This window comes from Parasteatoda tepidariorum, chromosome 3 (assembly GCF_043381705.1).
Source record: "Parasteatoda tepidariorum isolate YZ-2023 chromosome 3, CAS_Ptep_4.0, whole genome shotgun sequence".
Lineage (NCBI taxonomy): Eukaryota > Metazoa > Arthropoda > Arachnida > Araneae > Theridiidae > Parasteatoda > Parasteatoda tepidariorum.
In genome coordinates, this window is record NC_092206.1 from 77,236,110 (window position 1) to 77,256,008 (window position 19,899).

General features: G+C 31.3%; 1 protein-coding gene across 1 annotated transcript in view; it reads left to right on the plus strand.

Moving 5' to 3' along the window:
- The window catches only part of LOC107440194 (uncharacterized), a 40,516-nt gene extending 20,983 nt beyond the window's left edge, over nt 1-19,533 (plus strand). The window contains exons 5-6 of the mRNA XM_071179238.1: nt 7,684-8,076; nt 18,668-19,533. Coding sequence (XP_071035339.1) covers nt 7,684-8,076; nt 18,668-19,401 — 1,127 coding nt within the window. The 3' untranslated portion in view covers nt 19,402-19,533. The remainder of the gene's footprint in view (nt 1-7,683; nt 8,077-18,667) is intronic.
- Nucleotides 19,534-19,899: the final 366 nt, after the last annotated feature.

Here is a 19,899-nt window from a genome sequence, read left to right on the forward strand (position 1 = left end):
TTCGATAATGATTTTCTGAAGTGGTAGAACTCAGTAAAAGTGATTGAACTCCAATTGTTGGCAGAATTGCTTTTATATTTTTTCTAAGCTTAAAAATACATTATGCGTATCATGCATCTATTTACATAATGCATGTCTAATTTATTTGTATAATTTAGAATCAATTTAATAAATCCGAGAGCTAAATAGAAATGCAGATATTTAACAACCACTTTAAATACCAAAGTAAATATCAAAGTATCAAAGAACCCCGGTGTATACGGAAGAGCTGTGCAAATAGAAAATCCGATGAAAATCTAAAATAAGCAAAAATTTTAATTTAAATTTTTTAGTTTAAATTTTCCAATGATAAGAAAGCTATTTAACTTAAACAGATCTCAAATTGCAATAATATACAAGTAGGATTCTATTTTATTTGTCGAAAGGCGGAGACTAACAATTATTTCATAAAAAAAGTTACCTTCATAGTATAGGATTATTTATCATCAATGGATTTCTAAATATTTCAGAGTTCANATATATATATCCTGGAATACCTGAAACACTGCATTAGCCATTTCACAAAAAAAGAATACAATAAAAAATAAAAAGCAATTATGAAATTTTATACCTCTAGAAAACTTTTCAGTTATATACATTTGACATCTCGAAAGTTTTGAAATAAGTTAGTTTGAAAAGAAAATTATAGATATCAGATTTAAGATATTTTTTAGCTCTCTCAAACTATACTATTAAATTTCACGTGATTTGTGAAATTCGTCAGGTGCTTTTTACAATGAGAGCTGCACATTTGCATTCGGAATAATTTTAAATTTACTTGAAATTTGGCTTAGGTTTCGAGGAATCTGTAAAATTCAGCACATATTAGATTTAAACGAGATCATGTTTAAATGTTTAATGTCGAGGAGTTATATTTTCAGAATGCTTTTTACCCAAGGGAAAGAAATAAAAATTTTCTTAAAATACAAACTTTCCTGAACATAATTCAGTATTTCTTGACACAGTATATATACTTTAAAATGATGCCATAAATTACCTGCTTAATGACAGATAAATGTACATATTTGTTTTATTTACTTTTTATGTCTATTGATAGTATTTCTAACCAATATAGGAACATGTTTTCCTTAATGATGGCTTTTTGTGCATAGATAATGCAAACATTATCTGTCAAATATCACAAAAAATACTCATAGAAGAGTTGATAATCAATATCCCTCCTTGGATTTAAGACGGGAGGCAACTAAAAATCTTAGATATGAATCATAATTGTTATTGCAGATTTGGATTTTTCATAAAAGCAAATACTTCACATCGAGAAAACAAGTTTTTTAACATATGTTTACAAATAAAATAAAAATAAAGATATATTGGTCGACACGCATCTTTGTGTTTAATGTTCTGAAAAAGTATATCTAGTAACACCTAACTTGGCCCTACTTGTGAAACTTTCAGGAAAGACCACTTTTGTGTCGCAACTTCCCCTATTTACTGTCACTTTTGGGAAGCGCGGAGTTTTTTTCCATAGATTTCATGTTGAAGAAAACGTTTTTTTCCTTCATCAAAAACTCTCCCGGTGACCTGGCAAACGTACGCTCCAAATGCGGAAAAGGTCAAATAAGGAAACATGAAAAAAACATCAAAATAAAAATAAAAAGTATTAACGAAAGAAATAAGTTGATTCAAAGGTTTTCAAAATATTCGTGAGTGCCGCTTAATTAGAGAGCCTTTTTTGACGATCTCTTAAAGAGATTGACAACCTCATATTACAGTCAGAGTACACTGAAAGCTATGCCATCAATATTATATTCTGTGTAATCTCTGTTATCTTTATAAGTTTAAATAAGATCTATAATGTTATCTTTATGAGTTAAATAAGAAAGAAAAAAAGTTATTTCAGAAAAAACTAAGCAGCTCAAGTAAGCAAATATCTTCGTATTTTTAAAGCTAACTAATTTTTATGGCGTAAAATTAAATGCAAACATAAACAATTATCTATTTATTTTCAATAGTTCTATAAGTCATAATTGATAAATTTGTTTTTACACATCAGGGGTCATTTTTATTGACACGAAGTATTATTCATCGATTCGGTTTTCATGAAACCGAAGTGGCACTTCCTCAGCAAGCGAACAAAGTAACATAAGTGGCACTTCCGCACCAATAAAATTACACTGAGCAAAATTAAAATCGCTTTAGAAACATAACGTACTTTCGATAACATTTTGAAGGCAATGGGGGTAACCCTTAAGAACGACCAACCTCCATTACCTACCACTTCACTGTGGAACAGAGAGTGGTCGCTTTCGAGAGGTTTCACTGTATAACAATTTGAACCCTATTTTGCTTTTGCAATTGGAGCATCGTCTGCAAACCAAGATATATAAGTAGTTATATCAAAATGAGATATTTTCTATGAAGAATCCGAATTTGCAATAAAAGAAATTACTCCAATTCTTGATTTTAAAGTTTCCATGCATCACCTTTGGGAGTGAAATAGAAGGATCGAATTTGGTATCATTGAACTTATAATCTCTTGAAGATACTTCACACATGTAATTTTTAATGATGGCATGCGACCACATGAAAAGATAACGACATGTTATATGCTATGGTTATATGCCCTCATTGCAAGGTTGGTAACGAAATTCTGGAAACTTAGCGTCTATGAGCCGCTTGACCGGCGACTAGCTTGTGCGAAAAGGCTTAACTTTTTTTATTATATTTTTATATTTTCCTTTTTCTGAAACTAATTGGTATCTCAGTCGATACCGATAGATTGACTGGAACCTCAGTTGAGACCAGACTCAGGAATATAGTTCGATTAAAACATTATTGAATCCAGCTATAAAGTTACTTCTATGACTTTCAGAAGTTGTACTTTGAATTTAAAAAACTGTTTAAGTTATTGCAGAGCAATTGAATGAATCATTACAGAAAATTGAATGGATATAAATTTGATAGCTTGCCTATCCAATGAAAAATAAAGTAAGAAGAAGAAGAAATGGGCATTAGAAAATATTCTGCGTTTTATGGATAAACATTTATTTATCGGAATACTCCAAAGTTTTTAATTAAAGTAGCATTTCAAATAAGAAATTACTTATTTATCATAAAAATGGGTAGTAACTTTAAAATAATGAGCGCCATTGCTTTCAAAATATTGATTATACAGTTAAATGCAAGGAAACTGATGTTCCCTTGTTATCGTTTATTAAAACTCTATTCAAACAAATTTGACATTTCATTGGATTTATTACTTTTAAATAAATTACTTGGATTAGAATTGTATTAAATGCATCCTTTGGGTATATTTACTGAAGACAACTTTTCATACAATCTTTCTAAAACTATTTTGAATACACATTATTTTAAAGTAGAAAGGCAAATAATTTTTTGTTTACCCTTCTTATCATTGATAATTCGTAAAAATATGTCAACAAGCAAGTATATTTATTTACTTATGATTTATAATTATTTTAATTACCTTTTGTGCCTATCTGCTGTCCTTCTATGAATAGAAAAGTAATCAAAAACAACAGTAAACAGGTATAATAGTTTTATCTTGTCCCTCCTTCCCATCCCTTCGTTACCATTTAAAGCAGAATTTTTGGTACTTTTCCATTTCGCCAGTGCGAGCTATAAAGTTACCGATGAAAAGTCACCTGGTTTATGTTAATCTTATAACTTGAACAACTGATCCAATTTTTTTGGGTTTACGACTACTAATGTCTAAATACCTAGCCTTGTAATTTTGAACCTAATCCAGAAGACACGAGAACTCCTGGATCAAGTATTGGGAGAAATTTGCCTTCGTGTAGAATTTTTTTGATGGAACTATTCCGTATTTGCGTTGCATGGTGAAGAAAATCACAAAACCCTCCCACGGTTAGCCTGACGGGAAGGGGACTCTAACCCCATGATTCGTCTACCCCTGAGAATATTTTACGTCAGCACTTTGGTCAGTGCGAGTCAGGTCCGGAATTCGTATCGACTAGCCATCTCTGGGATTTGAACCGTTGCATTTCAATGGAAGGCGAGCGCTCTATACCCTGAACCACCACTGTTCGGCTTATGTTAATTCAATTTTTTTGGTGAAGTGCATTTTAAAAAAAAACCTTAAAAAAATAACTGAATTTACTTGCACCTTCGAAATGGAAAAATACCGAATTTTTATAAACATGTATACGTGTAACATGTTGATTACTTTGTATTAATTTAGGTCAAAATAAGTAAAGAGATTATTATATTTAGCACTTAAATAATTTATGCTTATAAAATAGATCATAAGACATTGTTATCTTTATTGCATCAAAGGTATAAAGTATTCCTAAATGCTGTTCGTTTCCAAGAATAATATTTTCTCAAATTTGCATTTATTTAGATCTGAAAGAAACAGTTACTTATCAATGAAATTTCTTTAATGTACAATATCAATTATTAATAATTTTTTAATAGTTGAATTTAGAAAGAAAATTAAACTACATTTTTTTGGATTTCGTATTTTCATACAAATATAATTCCGAAAATCTAACAGATTTTTTTAGTTACTATTAGACTGCTTTTTCATAATTAAAAAATACCAAAATATTTTTTTACTTGTAAAACAATATATAAAGCGGACACCGTTGTCAAATAAGTAGCAAACTATGAGTAGTATTCAGCAGTTTCCTTTTGATGGCCTTTACATACTTTTCTGCTCATGTTAGAAGCTTGTTTAAAGGATCGTTAACCCTTTATTTTTGTTTTAAGACAGAGTAACAATAAGTCTTCGCCGAAACTTTTAAGGCACTTAGATTTTATTTAATATTTTACTACGAACATCTACGTTATTAATTTGTAAAATGTAGCAGAGAGGTTATTTCGGATATGGGAAATTCATTTTTCGTTACTGTCTGACGTAAATTTATGGGAAAGTAATTAAAACTCTGTTCCTGAATTAAAGGAAATTTTAGAAGGCAAAGTTAAACTTTCAGGAACTTTAACTAAAGTAGGAATACCTGATTCCAATTTTTCTTTATATTGTAATATAGGTTAAGGATCAAATAAGTTTTATGTGTTTCATAAGTTTAAGAAGTATCTGATAATTTACAAAATATATTTCACATCCATGTATAAGAGCCACTAAATCTTTAATTGTTAGCAAGTATTTTTGGTCTAACCGAAATAAAGATAAAATAAATTTATGTAGGTGATAGATTCCTTGTCAAATGCATACGGTGCATAAATATGCAAAAGCACCAGTTAATCAGTTTTTGCCACCTGATTATAGATTTGCCCCTGTACATCTGGAATTAGAGGTCCTCTACCAATTTTTGAGAGATTTAGACATTGTATAAGAGCCATTATTTAAAATTCCGACTATGTATTATAGTTGTATTTTTTTAATTTTCTTGACTTTTTTTTCATATCAAAGTGGGTGATGAAAAATTAATATTGTGCAAGTTTGAACTCCTAGAACAATTTTCCCGATCCTGTTGAAAATTTCAAAGTTTAAGTTCATTTCTTTAAAAATGAAATATAAGTATGTTTTAAATGGTTTATCTAAAGAAAGCAACAACACCGTAGTGTTTTTTTATACCATTAGAATATCGCTGCCCTCTTAAGAACATGCACTCGTTTCAATGGGGAATTTTTGCTTTCTAGTTGCGCTCTGTCAAAGTTGTTGAGAAATTTGGTTTTTGGCATTTTTTAAAATTTTTGTTAAAAACAGCATTTCAATTATTTCATTGCTGAATAAATTTCACTATTAGGACAATCTCTGTGACCCAGCACATTTCTGAATTATCAGGGCTTTTAGTGAATATAAACATTCAACTTTTAAAAAAAAATGCAAAATCTGAGTTTTTTATTCAGCTTTTCTCAAAAGAGCATCGTCGCTCAAAAACACTTACTATATCATTTTGTAAGTAAATGCATCTACAAACAGGTGATAGAGGCAAATCGATAGGACCTCACACTATTTTTAAAAAAATTATCAAAAAATTACAAACATTTCAGCATTCATAAATGCTGTGTTAAAAATCATATCCCTCCTCTTTTTGGGACATTAACGGCATATTTAACGACATAACAACATTTATCGTATTTATTTCGAAATAATCTAAAATAAAGAGATTTTATAAGGACTCTATCTGAAATTAAAAGTTATAATTATTTAAAAAAAAATTTAAATAAATTGGCGATGTATATGGGTACATTTGAGCCCATATAATATCAACTATTGTTGTTGTTCCAAATTATTGTTGTTAATAATTGAACATGTTGTTATCAAATTATTGACAAGTAGCCTGCTTCTTCCACTTCATCAATTACTTACAATTTATACTGCAGTGATTTAAAAAACTAAATGCTAATACTAGCATGTATTGATTATATTTTTAGTTTTTTCTATAACTTTACAATAACTTTCTAAAACTTAAATATAATTTACTCTATAGAATATTTTCTTATTTCAACTTTAACTCAAACTTCCTATTTACTTACTTCGGTTACGAAGTTATTTCTATGAATTTCAGAATCGAAAATAGCTTTTGAATTTATTGCAAAAACATTGAATAAAGCATTTTAGAAAATGGAAAAGATACGAATTAAATAGCTTGCTTAAAAAAACTATGTATCAGGAAAAAAATAAGCCTTAGAAAAATATTATGTGTCGTGCGCTAATAAAATTCACAAAGGAAACCCATATGGCGTTATTTCCAAACGTGTGATATCATGAATTGAGGAGAATGAAGAAAATGTCACAAAAAATAAAAGGGAACCTATTTGTCAGTGTAAAAAAAGGAGTAACAAACACATTTTGGGTTTTTTTTTTCAAAAGAACTTTTCGTGAGTAGTTTTCTTGCACCAAATTAAGAATTATTCTCAAATTTAAAATTGGCATTTTTCATATCACTAAATATTTCAATAAAGATCTAATGAAAGATTAAGAAGATTTAATAAATTTGGATTTTTTATCTAGAGGGAGTTACAGGCATTCTTGCCAAATACTTCTGTTCTAGTTACTTTACTATATTTACAAATCGTTTTATTTTTTCAGCTGTTACTGTTTAAAAGTTTAGCAAACTATAGTTCGCACTTGCACTATGCATAATAAGTTCAAAAGATGTAATAGCTTGCTATATATTTCTCAATATAGTAATATTATTAGTTTTTGTCTTGTCCAGTAGTGCAAGGAAAATTAAATTTGTCCAAAAGTATCTATAACAGCTTTGGTCTCATCAATAATCTCTATGGAATAGAGGAGTTGCTGCGGGGGATCCAGATGGATCCTGAAGAGCTTCGCCAGTATTGCTGGACAATCAAAGATATGGTCGGGAAGAGAGTTCGGTGTCGATGCAGTGAGGACAAATTTTGTAGCTTCGATGGCCATCGGGAGATATTTTCATTCCTTTGAAGTGTTTAGTCCTCAATCTAGCTATGGTTGTGGAAATGGCTCTATCACAGTTTAGGGCAGGGATGGAGTGCGTCGGAGAGGTAGCAGAAAGTAGTCTGCGGCTGGCTATCGCATCAGCATCAGTTAGGGTCAGGCTGTTGGAAAGTTGGGAGTTATCTTGGGCCTCCTTGGCCAGGATATCAGTTTTCTCATTACCATCGATATCGACGTGTGCTGGTATCCATAGTAATATTATTTAAGTTACATGTTTGAGATTTGTATTTATTTTTAAATATCTTTTACAGATTATCCTATTACACAAACCTTATCAACCCCAACTGCAAGACAACGTAGTACTACAATAAGACCAAACAGAGCCAATGTTCTTTTCAGAGCCCAACCAACAAGGCCTACTACTGGCACAGTACGCCCAACTGTCGCCAGAATTGCAGAATCAACAACTGCTCCAAAATCTCGGTACTCAACTACTGCATATCCAATACCTATAAGAAGCCAGCGAAAGTCAGACTCTAATTTGAGAGTGCAAGATTTAAAAGAAAAAGTGGAGCCAGTTTCAAATTCTTCGACAACTAGTTCAACCCCAAAGCCTTTCAGAGTCTATTTTTTCGAACCAAAGAGAAAGTCAAGGAAAAAACACGATGACAATCGAGAAAGAGAAAGTTATGCTCCTTCTTCAAGTAAGATCCGGATTTTGAAATTATTTAAAATCATGGAATTAAACTTAAATAGTATCGAACAATTTCGAACTTAAAACTTTTTGCTCTATTATTTTTTACTACGAATTTAATAGTTAACAGTTACCACAAGTTTTTTTTACTCAATAGTATTCCATGTATATTTCTCTGCACATTTTTCAGTCTCAAGTTTCTAAGTTTTATAGTTTTTAGGTAAAATATTACGTAAATGTCACCACTAACATAACAGTGCATATGATTGTAACAGTTAATCCACAGATTTTGACGCTCTTTTATGACAGTAACGAATGTAAGAATGCTTTGTTAAAGCATTTTGTTGAGCTCTGAACTCATAAACTGTGAGAGCATGAAATCAAGGTGACAGCCAATGAGAAAAAATACCGTCTTCTTTCTACTACTTTTTTAAAGAAGCACCATGAATGTCCAATCCTAAAAAAACGTTACAGTGTGCATGACTAACAAAAGGGTATTAAAATAAAAGAAATGTGTGTTTGTAAGACAGCACTTCTTCGGAAGACACACTGCCAGTTTTGGTTTTTCCATTGACAACAGAAATGCTTCTGTGTGTTTGTAAGCAGTGTGTCCCCTGAAGAAGTGCTGTCTCACAAACACACATTTCTTTTATTCTATTACTTCTTCCTGATTTAGTGTTTGATTGAATATCTAAATTAAAATAAAGCAAATTTGGTTTTAGCTGCGTTAGGCACTTTTCCACTTTGATTTAATGTTTTAATTGTTAATATAATTCTTTGTCTCCTTTGTTTTTTGTAAATTGGATTCATTTTCTGATTAGAGAACAAAAAAGTAAAGCATTCCACTGTGCTCAGTATTGAGCACTAACTATTTTTACTTACAATCTAAACTAATTTCCCGTACCCATTCGCATGAAGCTAGGTGGGCCTCATGCCGTCATTGGGAATCGAACCACAATTCTTTACTATAACTTATCCAATGCCTTACCCACTAACCCATTACGGCTCATAAATGGATAAAACCAATATGAAAAATGTGATATTACATATTTATACCATGTCTGCTACTTACCACTTCAGCTTTTTAAAGTAAAACACATACACATGGTGCTCTGATATTGGATATAGAAGAAATTGCCTAAATCGTACTTCTCCTAAACAGTACCACCTCTGATTTCAAAAGGAACATTGTATATAGAATGATCTAGAGCAGCAGCTCCCACTTTTGTTTATGCTTCGGAACCGTAAGTAATCAACAGTCTTTCGGCGGTACCCCGACTTTCTTTATTTTGTATCTAATCGCAATTATGAACGTATTAACTAATAAAATACTACTTTATTTTGAAAACATTAAAAATCATTTACAATACCGCGATGGCTCAGGGGATAGAGCGCTCACCTTCAAATGGTGAACCGGGTTCGAATCCCAGTGATGGCTGGTCAATTCGAATTCAGCACCCGGCTCGCACCGACCACAGTACTGACGTGAAATATCCTCAGTGATATCCTCAGTGATCATGGATTAGAGTTCCCTTGCCGCCAGGTTCTCGTGGTCTTCCTCTCCATGTGATGCAAATGCTGGTTAGACCCATCAAAAAGTCCTCCACGAAGGCAAATTTCTCCCAATATTCGATTCAAGAGTTCCCTTGTCTTCTGGATTGGGTTCAAAATTACAAAGCTACGGAGTTGAACATGAGTAGCAATAAACCCATAAAATTGAGTCAGCTGTTCAACGCCGGTTATAAAATTAAAATGAAATACGAAGAATGAAACCTTTTCCATCGTTTATCATCCAGCCTTCAAAAAGTTCCACAGATAAATTCGCAGTCATGGAGCTAAATATTGTCTAGTTATGAATTTGTCTTTTGTTGCATGTATAGTGAGCTAAAAAAACGGACCACCCAGAATAACATTTGATCTGAAGATCGGATCTTCACGTTCTATCTTAACGGCTCAAGGGGGTGATCTCAAATATGCTATTTAATAAGTACAGACGATATTTTAAGTTCATCGCACACAAAAACGTACTTTCTCTGAATAAACATACCTTTTTTTCGCACGATTTCTTCGGTTGAATAGTGCCTGAAAAATAGAATTTTATATATTTGACTTTTTTGATTTCTCAGGAACTATCCGACCGATTTTGCTCAAATTTTGTAGTTTTTCATAGCATTATATTCCCTTAATTGATGCAAAAATTTCTATACCTTACAATTCAAAATTTTTTTAACCGTTATAAATGAAATAAAAAAATAATAAATATTTACTAAAAGTTGTTTTTTGCAGATAATTATCTGTGGATAAACAAATTTTATAATTGTGTGCAAAAATTTTTCAATTTGCTCAAAAATTTCTCGCAAAATTCACGAAAGTAAAATTAACATAAAGGAGTCTAATTTTTGGTGCAATCTCTTGATCAAATTATTGGGACCATATTTCCCAGATAGCAGCTACCACCTATATTTTGGGAGACAAAAATTCAAATCCATCAACAACAAAAAAGTAGGTTTATACAAAAAAGTAAGTTTTTACGTCGGATTTTTTTACTTAAAATATCGTTAGCATCTATTAAATAACATATTTGATGTTACCCTTTTGAGCCATTAAAATTTAGTCAGAGAAGATTAAATCATTAGATCAAAAGTTATTCAAGGTGATCCGTTTCTTTTTTTCGAGCCCTGTTCAAAAGTGGAAATTAAAATGAAACGATTCTAATGACGATTTTCAGTCAAATGAAACTTAAAAAGAACTGCTATTAACGTTAAAAATAGTTATTAAGGAAACATGTTTCTTGGTTAATGAATTTAATTGTTTTATTTTAATTTAAAAAGCGCGAATGTTAATGCAATGATTATAATTCATTTTTTTATTAATGATTTTCATATTTCATTAACCAAATGTTTATATTAAGACAAATATAATTACTTTTTTTTAATGGCATTTTACTTTAAATAATTTCACTTAAATTATTTATCCAAAATTATATAAATAATGGATTATTAATTGGATCTAAGTACATAGCTTAGGTATCAAAAATCATTACTGGTTAAAAGATTTATTTCTCGGAATCCTTTTAACTCTCGCACGAAACCCTAAAATTCCATGGAGCATCTTTCGGAAACCCCAAATATAGTAGCCAAATTAGGGCCCTTTTTTCACGTGCATATCTATGTAAAAGAATCAAGTCACTGAGTACTTGAACTTAGTATTTCTGTTTTACAAGTTCTCAGTGAAATATTTGAGCACCGTGTGTAAAGATAGAGCAGAAATAAAATGATGTGCAGTTTATTGGATATATCATATAATTCTTAAGCAATTTATTCTGCTATGTCTAATTGTTTCTTTTCTGGCTAACTCTCGTTTGAAGCTTGGAATAATATTTTGCTTAAAACGTTACGTTGTTATACCTAAATTGTATCTCATATGTAGTCCTAAATCACACCGGTACGATTTAGGAAAAACGTATCAACTTCAGCTATACTAAACAAATAGTTTATCAAGCCATTTAAACTGTACTTTACCCAAACTATTGTAAAGTTGCTGAATACTATTTCTGGACTAACTTTCTCATAATAAGTTATTTTTCATCCTCTCAGTGAGACTCATGAGTCATGACATAACTGCATCCATTTGAAACGTTAACTACCTGGTGAGACAATCTTTAATTAAACGGACTTTTGACTGAACATAAAACCAATCTATGAATCAATCGGAACGAAACGAAACTATTTCGTCAAATTTACTGAGATTTTTTTTCCTTATTCCCTTAAAGAAAAAAAGTGGTAAAAAAAACATCTAAGTAATATGTTTTCTGGTTAGTCAAATAATGATCTAGTATTTATAGAATAATCTGTAACAATACCATTGTTAAAGGTTTCAATCAAGCCAATTTCCCCATTTCCTAAACCTACCTATGTTGAAGAAAGTTGGTTATAAGTCCTGAAAAATGCAATATTATCAAGTTGCACGTATTAACCTCTTCCTTCTCGCTCCCGTGAAAATAACGGGGTGAGGTTTCGCCCTCTATTTTCCGCTCCCATGATATTTCCGGGCTAGAGTGTTCAGTAGTAACGCGCCAATAAGAATAAAACTAATTAATTTCTTTCGCCCGGAAAACATTTTATTTCTCATTTTACACACCAGATGGCAGTACCAGGATATTTTCAAGGTAATTGTAGATAGTTAGTTTATTTTAAACTAGATGTCAGCACTCATCAGGGAGACAGGGATAAAAAAATAGGCACTTTAATAACCGTTTTCTAGGAAATTAACCGATCGGTAAGGGGATAAAAGTGATGAGTCTGCTTGAACTTTGCAACACGTAGTATCAAATTCCATTAACAAATTTATAGGCTATACTTGTAACAGTTAGTTTTATACCACATTTCCGATTATATTAAAAAATTATTTTACGTTATACATGGTCTACTTATACCCTTAATCATAAGCACTCAATATTTTAAAAGGGTGGTACGATTTAAGGCAAGGTGGTATGCAGCTTTTTAAAAATCGTACCGCTAGCAGGCCTTGCGAAAACAATTAATTTTCAGTACTTACTGCACACAAATGTTATCAGCAAAGAAATAAATTAAGTGGCTGAATGACTGTATTTTATTATTAAATATTTCATATGTAATTGCCAGTGATTTGTAACGAATGAAAATTTAAGTATGAGAAGTAGTACTATTTAGGCAAATTGCATTTAAATATTGATATTAATAATATATTTTGGACTGAACTATCTAGTTTCCTCAAAATAAATACTAATGATAAAACACTTGTGTTAAAACATTTCTTTAGAAGAGGAATCGCCTTTTAAAAAGAACGCTCGTCATGCTTCTCAAACCTTTAACCTTAAAGCCCTACTTTCAAAGGTCAAGAATATAATAGTTAAAATTATTAAACCTTCTACTATTATTTTATTTGCCTTTTAGTCGTAAACTTCTTTTCCGTGATTTGCAAGCAGTTAACATAATTAAACCTTCTTATTTGAGACGAAATGCTAATTAATTTCTAACTTTAATTGATATTTTTTTGGAACTTATATTATCTTATCTTAGCTAAAAACTGTGCTCAACAACTTTTTTTTACCTTAATTCTTATTTCTTTTTTCCTTCTTGCATTTTCATTGTACACGCAAAGAATTCTAGCTCTAATGGAATGCTAGCTTTGGAATTTCTATCATTCTTTTATTTGCCTTTCGGTCGAAACTTCTTCTTTGTGGTTTGCGATTTTTTTTTTCATTAGAAAAGTAGTAATGAAATTTAGCATGTTATGATGAATCCTTTTTAACATGCTTTATTATTACTATTTATACTATATACCATTATATTAATTCTAATTATAATTAAATGAAATAGGTTGAAAAAATATGGTGTTGGAATTCAATCTGTGATATTTAACTTTTTTCTAAGTCATTTTCGTTTATTTATTNGCTGACGTGAAATATCCTCAGTGGTAGAGGGATCATGGTTGAGTTCCCTTGCCGCCAGGCTAACCGTGGGAGGTTCTCGTAGACTTCCTCTCCATATAATGCAAATGCGGGTTAGCTCCATCAAAAACGTTCTCCACGAAGGCAAATTTCTCCCAATATTCGATCCAAGAGTTCCCTTGTCTTCTGGATTGGACTCAAAATTACAAGGCTACGGTGTTGAACAATAGTAGCCGCAAACCTATAAAATTAAGTCAGCTGCTCAACGACGGTTAAAAAAAATCCTTTAAGATGGTTAATTTCTCTTAATACTTAATTGAGGAGTTCCCTTGTCCTCTTGTTTGAGTTCAAAATTACAAGGATATGGAGTTAAGCATTGCTACTCATATATTCAAACTTAAGTCGACTGTTACACGCTGGTTACAAAATTAAAATGAAATACGGAGAATCAAACTTTTGCCATCGTTTATCTTTTAGCCTTCAAAAAGTTTTTGTTTCACAGATAAATTCGCAGCCATGGAGCTAAATATTGTGTAGTTATGAATTTGTTTTTTGTTGCATGTATAGTGAGTTAAAGCAACGGACCACCCAGAATAACTTTTGATCTAAAGATCGGATCTTCGCGTTCTAGGACTCAATCTTAATGACTCAAGGGGGTGACCTCAAATAGGCTATTTAATAAGTACAGACGATATTTTAAGTTCACGTACTTTCTCTGAATAAACATATCTCTTTTTCGACGAATTCGGATTTCTTCGGTTGAATAGTGCCTGAAAAATAGAATCTATATTATACAAAACGCTAATACGTATGTATCAATAAAACCGATGATATTTCTTTTCTCGCGTTGGCAACAGTTTTAATTTTCAATTGATAGTCTTCGGCGCGCAAGAGCACGTAGTGAGCATCATATGGCTAATTTATATTATATATAACGCTAATACGTTTTAATTGATAGGCTTCGGTGTGCAAGAGCACGTAGTGAGCATCATATGTCTAATCGGGTGAATTCTCACCGAATTATCAAAAAAGTTCTCACAAAATTATTTCATTTCTCATACACATATACACACATTTCTCAACAACTGAAATTGAAAAATATGTGAACTGTTTGCAATTTCGAATTAATATTGAAATGCACAGGTTTAGAATTTTCTAAAGTGAAAAGTTTTCGAAACTTCAGTGTTCAAAAAAGTATACAAAAGCTAGACGTTAAGAACGTATCCAATGAGCGAGCAAAGCGAGCATCGGACGGCGAAGCTATCCGAAACGAACTGCGAAAGCAGTTCCGGGGGATGGCGAGCGCTAGCGAGAAGGGGGCGAAGCCTCCTAGTTTTATATATTTGACTATTTTGAAGCTTAATTTCTTAGAAACTATTCAACCGATTTTGCTCAAATTTTGTAGTTTTTCATAGCATTATATTCTTTTAATTGATGCAAAAATTTCTATACCTTACAATTCAAAATTCTTTCAACCGTTATAAATAAAATAAAAAAATAATAAATGCTTACTAAAAGTTGTTTTTTGTAGATAATTATCTGTAGATAAACAAATTTTATAATTGTGTGCAAACATTTTTCAATTTGCTTAAAAATTTCTCGAGATATAGCAAAATACGCAAAAGTAAAATTAACATAAAGGGGTCCAAACTTTGGTGCAATCTCTTGACCGAATTATTGGGACCATATTTCCCAGATTGCGGCTACCTCCTATATTTTGGGAGACAGAAATTCAAATCTATCAAAAAAAGTAGGTTTATTCAAAGAAAGTACGTTTTTGTGTCTGATTTTTTAACTTAAAATATCGTCAGCCTTTATTAAATAACATATTTAATGTTACCCTTTTGAGCCATTAAGATTTTCTTGAGAAGATCCGATCATTAGATCAAAAGTTATTCAGGGTGATCTGTTTCTTTTTTTCGAGCACTGTTCAAAAGTGGAAATTAAAACGAAACAATTCTAATGACGATTTTCAGTCAAATGAAACTTAAAAAGAACTGCTATTAACGTTAAAAATAATTAAGTAAACATGTTTCTTGGTTAATAAATTTAATTGTTTTATTTTAATTTAAAAAGCGTGAATGTTAATGCCATGATTAGAATCCATTTTTTTATCAATGATTTTCCTATTTCCTTCAATAAATGTTTATATTAAGACAAATTTGTAAATACTTTTTTTAATGGCCATAAACTATTTCATTTAAATTATTTATCTAATATTATATAAATAATGGATTATTGATTGGGTGTAAGTATATAGTTTAGGTTTCAAAAATCATTACCTTTTAAAAATTTTATTTCTCGGAATCTTTTTAACTCTTGCACGAAACCCTAAGATTCTATGGAACACCTTTTGGAAACTTATAATATAGTAGCTAAATTAGAGCCCTTTTTCTATGTAAAAGAATCAAGTCACTGATTGTGACTTGTGAGTACTTGAGTTAAGTTTTTCTGTTTTACAAGTTCTCAGCGAAATGTTTGAGCATCGTGCGTAAGGATAGAGCAGAACTAAAATGATGTGCAGTTTATTTGATATATCATATAATTCTTAAGCAACTTATTATGTTATGTCTAATTGTTTCTTTGCTGGCTAACTCTCGTTTGAAGCTTGGAATAATATTTTATTTAAAACTTTGCGTTGTTATATCTAAATTGTATTTCGTGTGTAGTCCTAAATCACACCGGTAGGATTTAGGAAAAACGTATCAACTTCAACTATACTAAACAGGTAGTTTTCCAAGCAGCTTAAATTGTACTTCACCCAAACTATCGTAAAGTTGCTGAGTACTATTTCTGGACTAACTTTCTCATACTACGTTATTTTTCATCTTGTCAGTGAGGCTCATGACATATTTGAAACGTTAACTATCCTGGTGAGACGATCTTTAATTAAATTGACTTTTTGACAGAAGATAAAACCAATCTATGAATCAACCGGAAAGGAGCGAAACTATTTCGTCAAATTTAATGAGATTTATTTTCCTTCTTCCCTTGAAAAGAAAAGTGATAAAAAAAACATTTAAGTAATGTCGCTGGTTCAAAGTTAAAACGACACTTCTGCACTCACTTCTCATGTTATTTGAATGAGAAGTGAGTGCAGAAGTGTCATTTAAACTTGGTACCAGCGATATGTTTCCTGGTTAGTCAAGTAAGGATCTAGTAATCATTAATTAGTAATGAGACTTGTTAGACTGATCTGTTCCAATAGCAAAAAAAAAAAAAAAAAGGCTAGGCTTCAATCAAACCAATTTCCCCATTTCCAAAACTTATGTTGAAGAAAGTTGGTTATAATTCCTATGCAATCTTATCAAGTTGCTTGACAAGATTGCATAGGATTAAAAGTGGATATTAGTCAAGGATTTTAGTCACTTATTAAAAGTGAAGAGTCAGCTTGAACTTCGTAAAACGTGGTATCAAACTCCATTAACAAATTTTTAGGCTATACTTGTAACAGTTAGTTTCATATCACATTTCCGATTATGTGCCTGCCATTTAAAAAAAAACATTTCCGATTATATTAAAAAATTATTTTAGGTTATACATGGTCTACTTTTACCCTTAATCATAAACAGTCAATATTTTAAAAGGGTGGTATGATTTAAGGCCCGGGTGGAATGCAACTTTTTTTTAAAAAATCGTATCGCTAGCAGGCCTTGCGAAAACAGTTTTCAGTACTTACCTCACAAATGTTATCAGCAAAGAAATAACGTAAGTGGCTGAATGACTGTATTTTATTATTAAATATTTCATATGTAATTGCCGGTGATTTGTAACGAATAAAAATTTAAGTATGAAAAGTAGTACTATTTAGGTAAAATGCCTTTAAATATTGATATTAATAATGTATTCCGGACAGAACTATCTAGTTTCCTCAAAATAAATACTAATGATAAAACGCTTGTGCTAAAACATTTCCTTTAGAAGAGGAATCGTCTTTTACGAAGAACGCACGGCATGTTTCTCAAACATTTAACCTTAAAGTCCTACTTTCAAAGGTCAAGAGTATAATAGTTAAAATAATTAAGCCTTCTACTATTCTTTTATTTGTCTTTTGGTCGTAACTTCTTTCCTGTGATTGGCAAATAGTTAACATAATTGAACCTTTTTATGCGAATCGAAATGCTTATTAATTTCTAACTTTAATAGAGATTTTTTTGGACCTTATATCATCTTATCTTAGCTAAAAACTGTGCTCAACAACTTTTTTTACCTTAATTCTTATTTCCTTTTTCTTTCTTGCATTTTCATTGTACACGCAAAGAATTCTGGCTCTAATGGAATGCTTGCTTGGAATTTCTATCATTCTTTTATTTGCCTTTCGTTCGAAACTTCTTCTTTGTGGTTTGCGAAATTTTTTTTTCATTAGAAAAGTAGTAATGAAATTTAGCATGTTATGATGAGTCCCTTTTTAACATGTTTTATTATTATCATTTATACTATATACCATTATATTAATTCTTATTAAATGAAATAGGTTGATAAAATATTGTGTTGGAATTCATTCTGTATATTAAGTCATTTTCATTTATTTATTTCCACAATTTTATATTATTATTTACAGTTAGTAGCAAAAATTTCGTATGTATCAATACTGTAACAAAAAAAGTAATTTTTTTTCTTTCTGTGTTGCAGAAAATCTTTTCTTTTCTCAAATATTTGAAATAATTTGATTAAAATTGTCTAAAATATAGTTATTTTAAGAATGAAAACTGTATATATTGTAATTTGCTGTAGAAATAAGATCTTCCGTGAATTCATTCATTTTTTAAAGCCTATTCGTTTCGGGGGACCATAAAAGAATCACGAAACGAATATTGATGCCAGTGTTGCTTAATTATAACTGGCAACAAGAGCTATCGCAATGCTAGATACTATTGTAAACCTTCTTATGGTACTACATTTTTATTAAAAAAAACAATGTAGTAGTTAATACCAGAAAATATTCTCTTCATTTAAGTAAAAATGTCCCACTATTTTTGTCATCCTCAAGACAGTTTTCTTTTTACAGCGAATTGTTGCATTAACACTCACCATTAGAGAATGCGCTAATTTTGCTTCTAATTTTAAAGTTATATTTTCTCATAGCTAATACATTTCAAATCATTAAAGTTTTGCTGTAATTTTCTTTACTTACAATCAGTTAATACAACTAGTTATTTATTTATAACAGCTACCGGTACGAGAGAAGGACGCAATCTTCCATTAAGACAGCCTACAGCAAACATAATCCCAGTAAGACAGCCAACAGCAAACAGACTTCCAGTTAGGCAGCCAACTTCAAACATATCGCCAGAGAGGACAGTTAACATACATCCAGTACATCAGCCACCAGAATACATAACTTCACCGAAGCAACCTGTTAACACGTCCCCAGCAAGGCAAGCTTCTGTAAACTTATCTCCAGCAAGGCAACCAGCGATAAACATACCTCCAGCAAAGCAACCAACCATAAACATAACACCTCCTGCAAGACAGCCACGTCTAAGCGTATCTCCAGCAAGAGGTCGATCAAATGAAATTCGAAGAACAAATCTCAGTGCTCAATCTGCAATAAGTACTACACCTGAACTTGAAAGACAATCTGTCAGAGATACAAGAGCAAATCATCAAAATGCAAATCGTCGCCTAACAGCAACCACACGGGCAGAAAGTAGTAGTTTCGAACCATCAACAACAGCGCCGAAGAAGACAAAGAAACCCTGGTACGGTCCTTTTATCCGTCACAGACCAAACGTTGGTACCGGTACGACAACGTTGCTATCAACCGAAGAGAGATTATTATCGGAAGCGCCGTCTTCTGTTCACATAACGCAAATAAGAAATCATCCTACTGCGGTATCTGATGCCATTTCTAGAAGACCTTTTCGTGATTTTGAAAGAATAAGAAGGCTACGTTCGACATGATATAGAATGTTAAAATGAATCATAGTATTTCAAAATACCCGCTGCATACATGCGGAACATTTCCTAAATCATGCAATCCGAATTCATGATTGTGTCATTGAAGAGAATTTATTTAGGAATCGACTCATTATTTCATGTACATAAAGACTTTTTTTTATATATGTATTTCATTAAGAATAAGGGAAACATGTATTTACTAATTTAACTTTGTAAGTCAGGTACTAAAATATTATTAATTGAAACAATTTCAAGATTTAAATTTCTACGATTCTCTTATTTGCCCTGTAATAGTTAAAACGCAAATGAGATAATCATTTCCATATTTGTCGTACTAACTCTAAGTGTATAAGTAGAAAGCCATAATTTTTACACTGTAACTAAAAATATAGAAAAGTCTTGGTTTTAGACCAATAAGCGATCTATCTGTATTCAATAGACATTTACTATTTTAATCGATAAATGTTCTTTAGTTTTTCTCTTTTAGTCCCACTTCCCGGT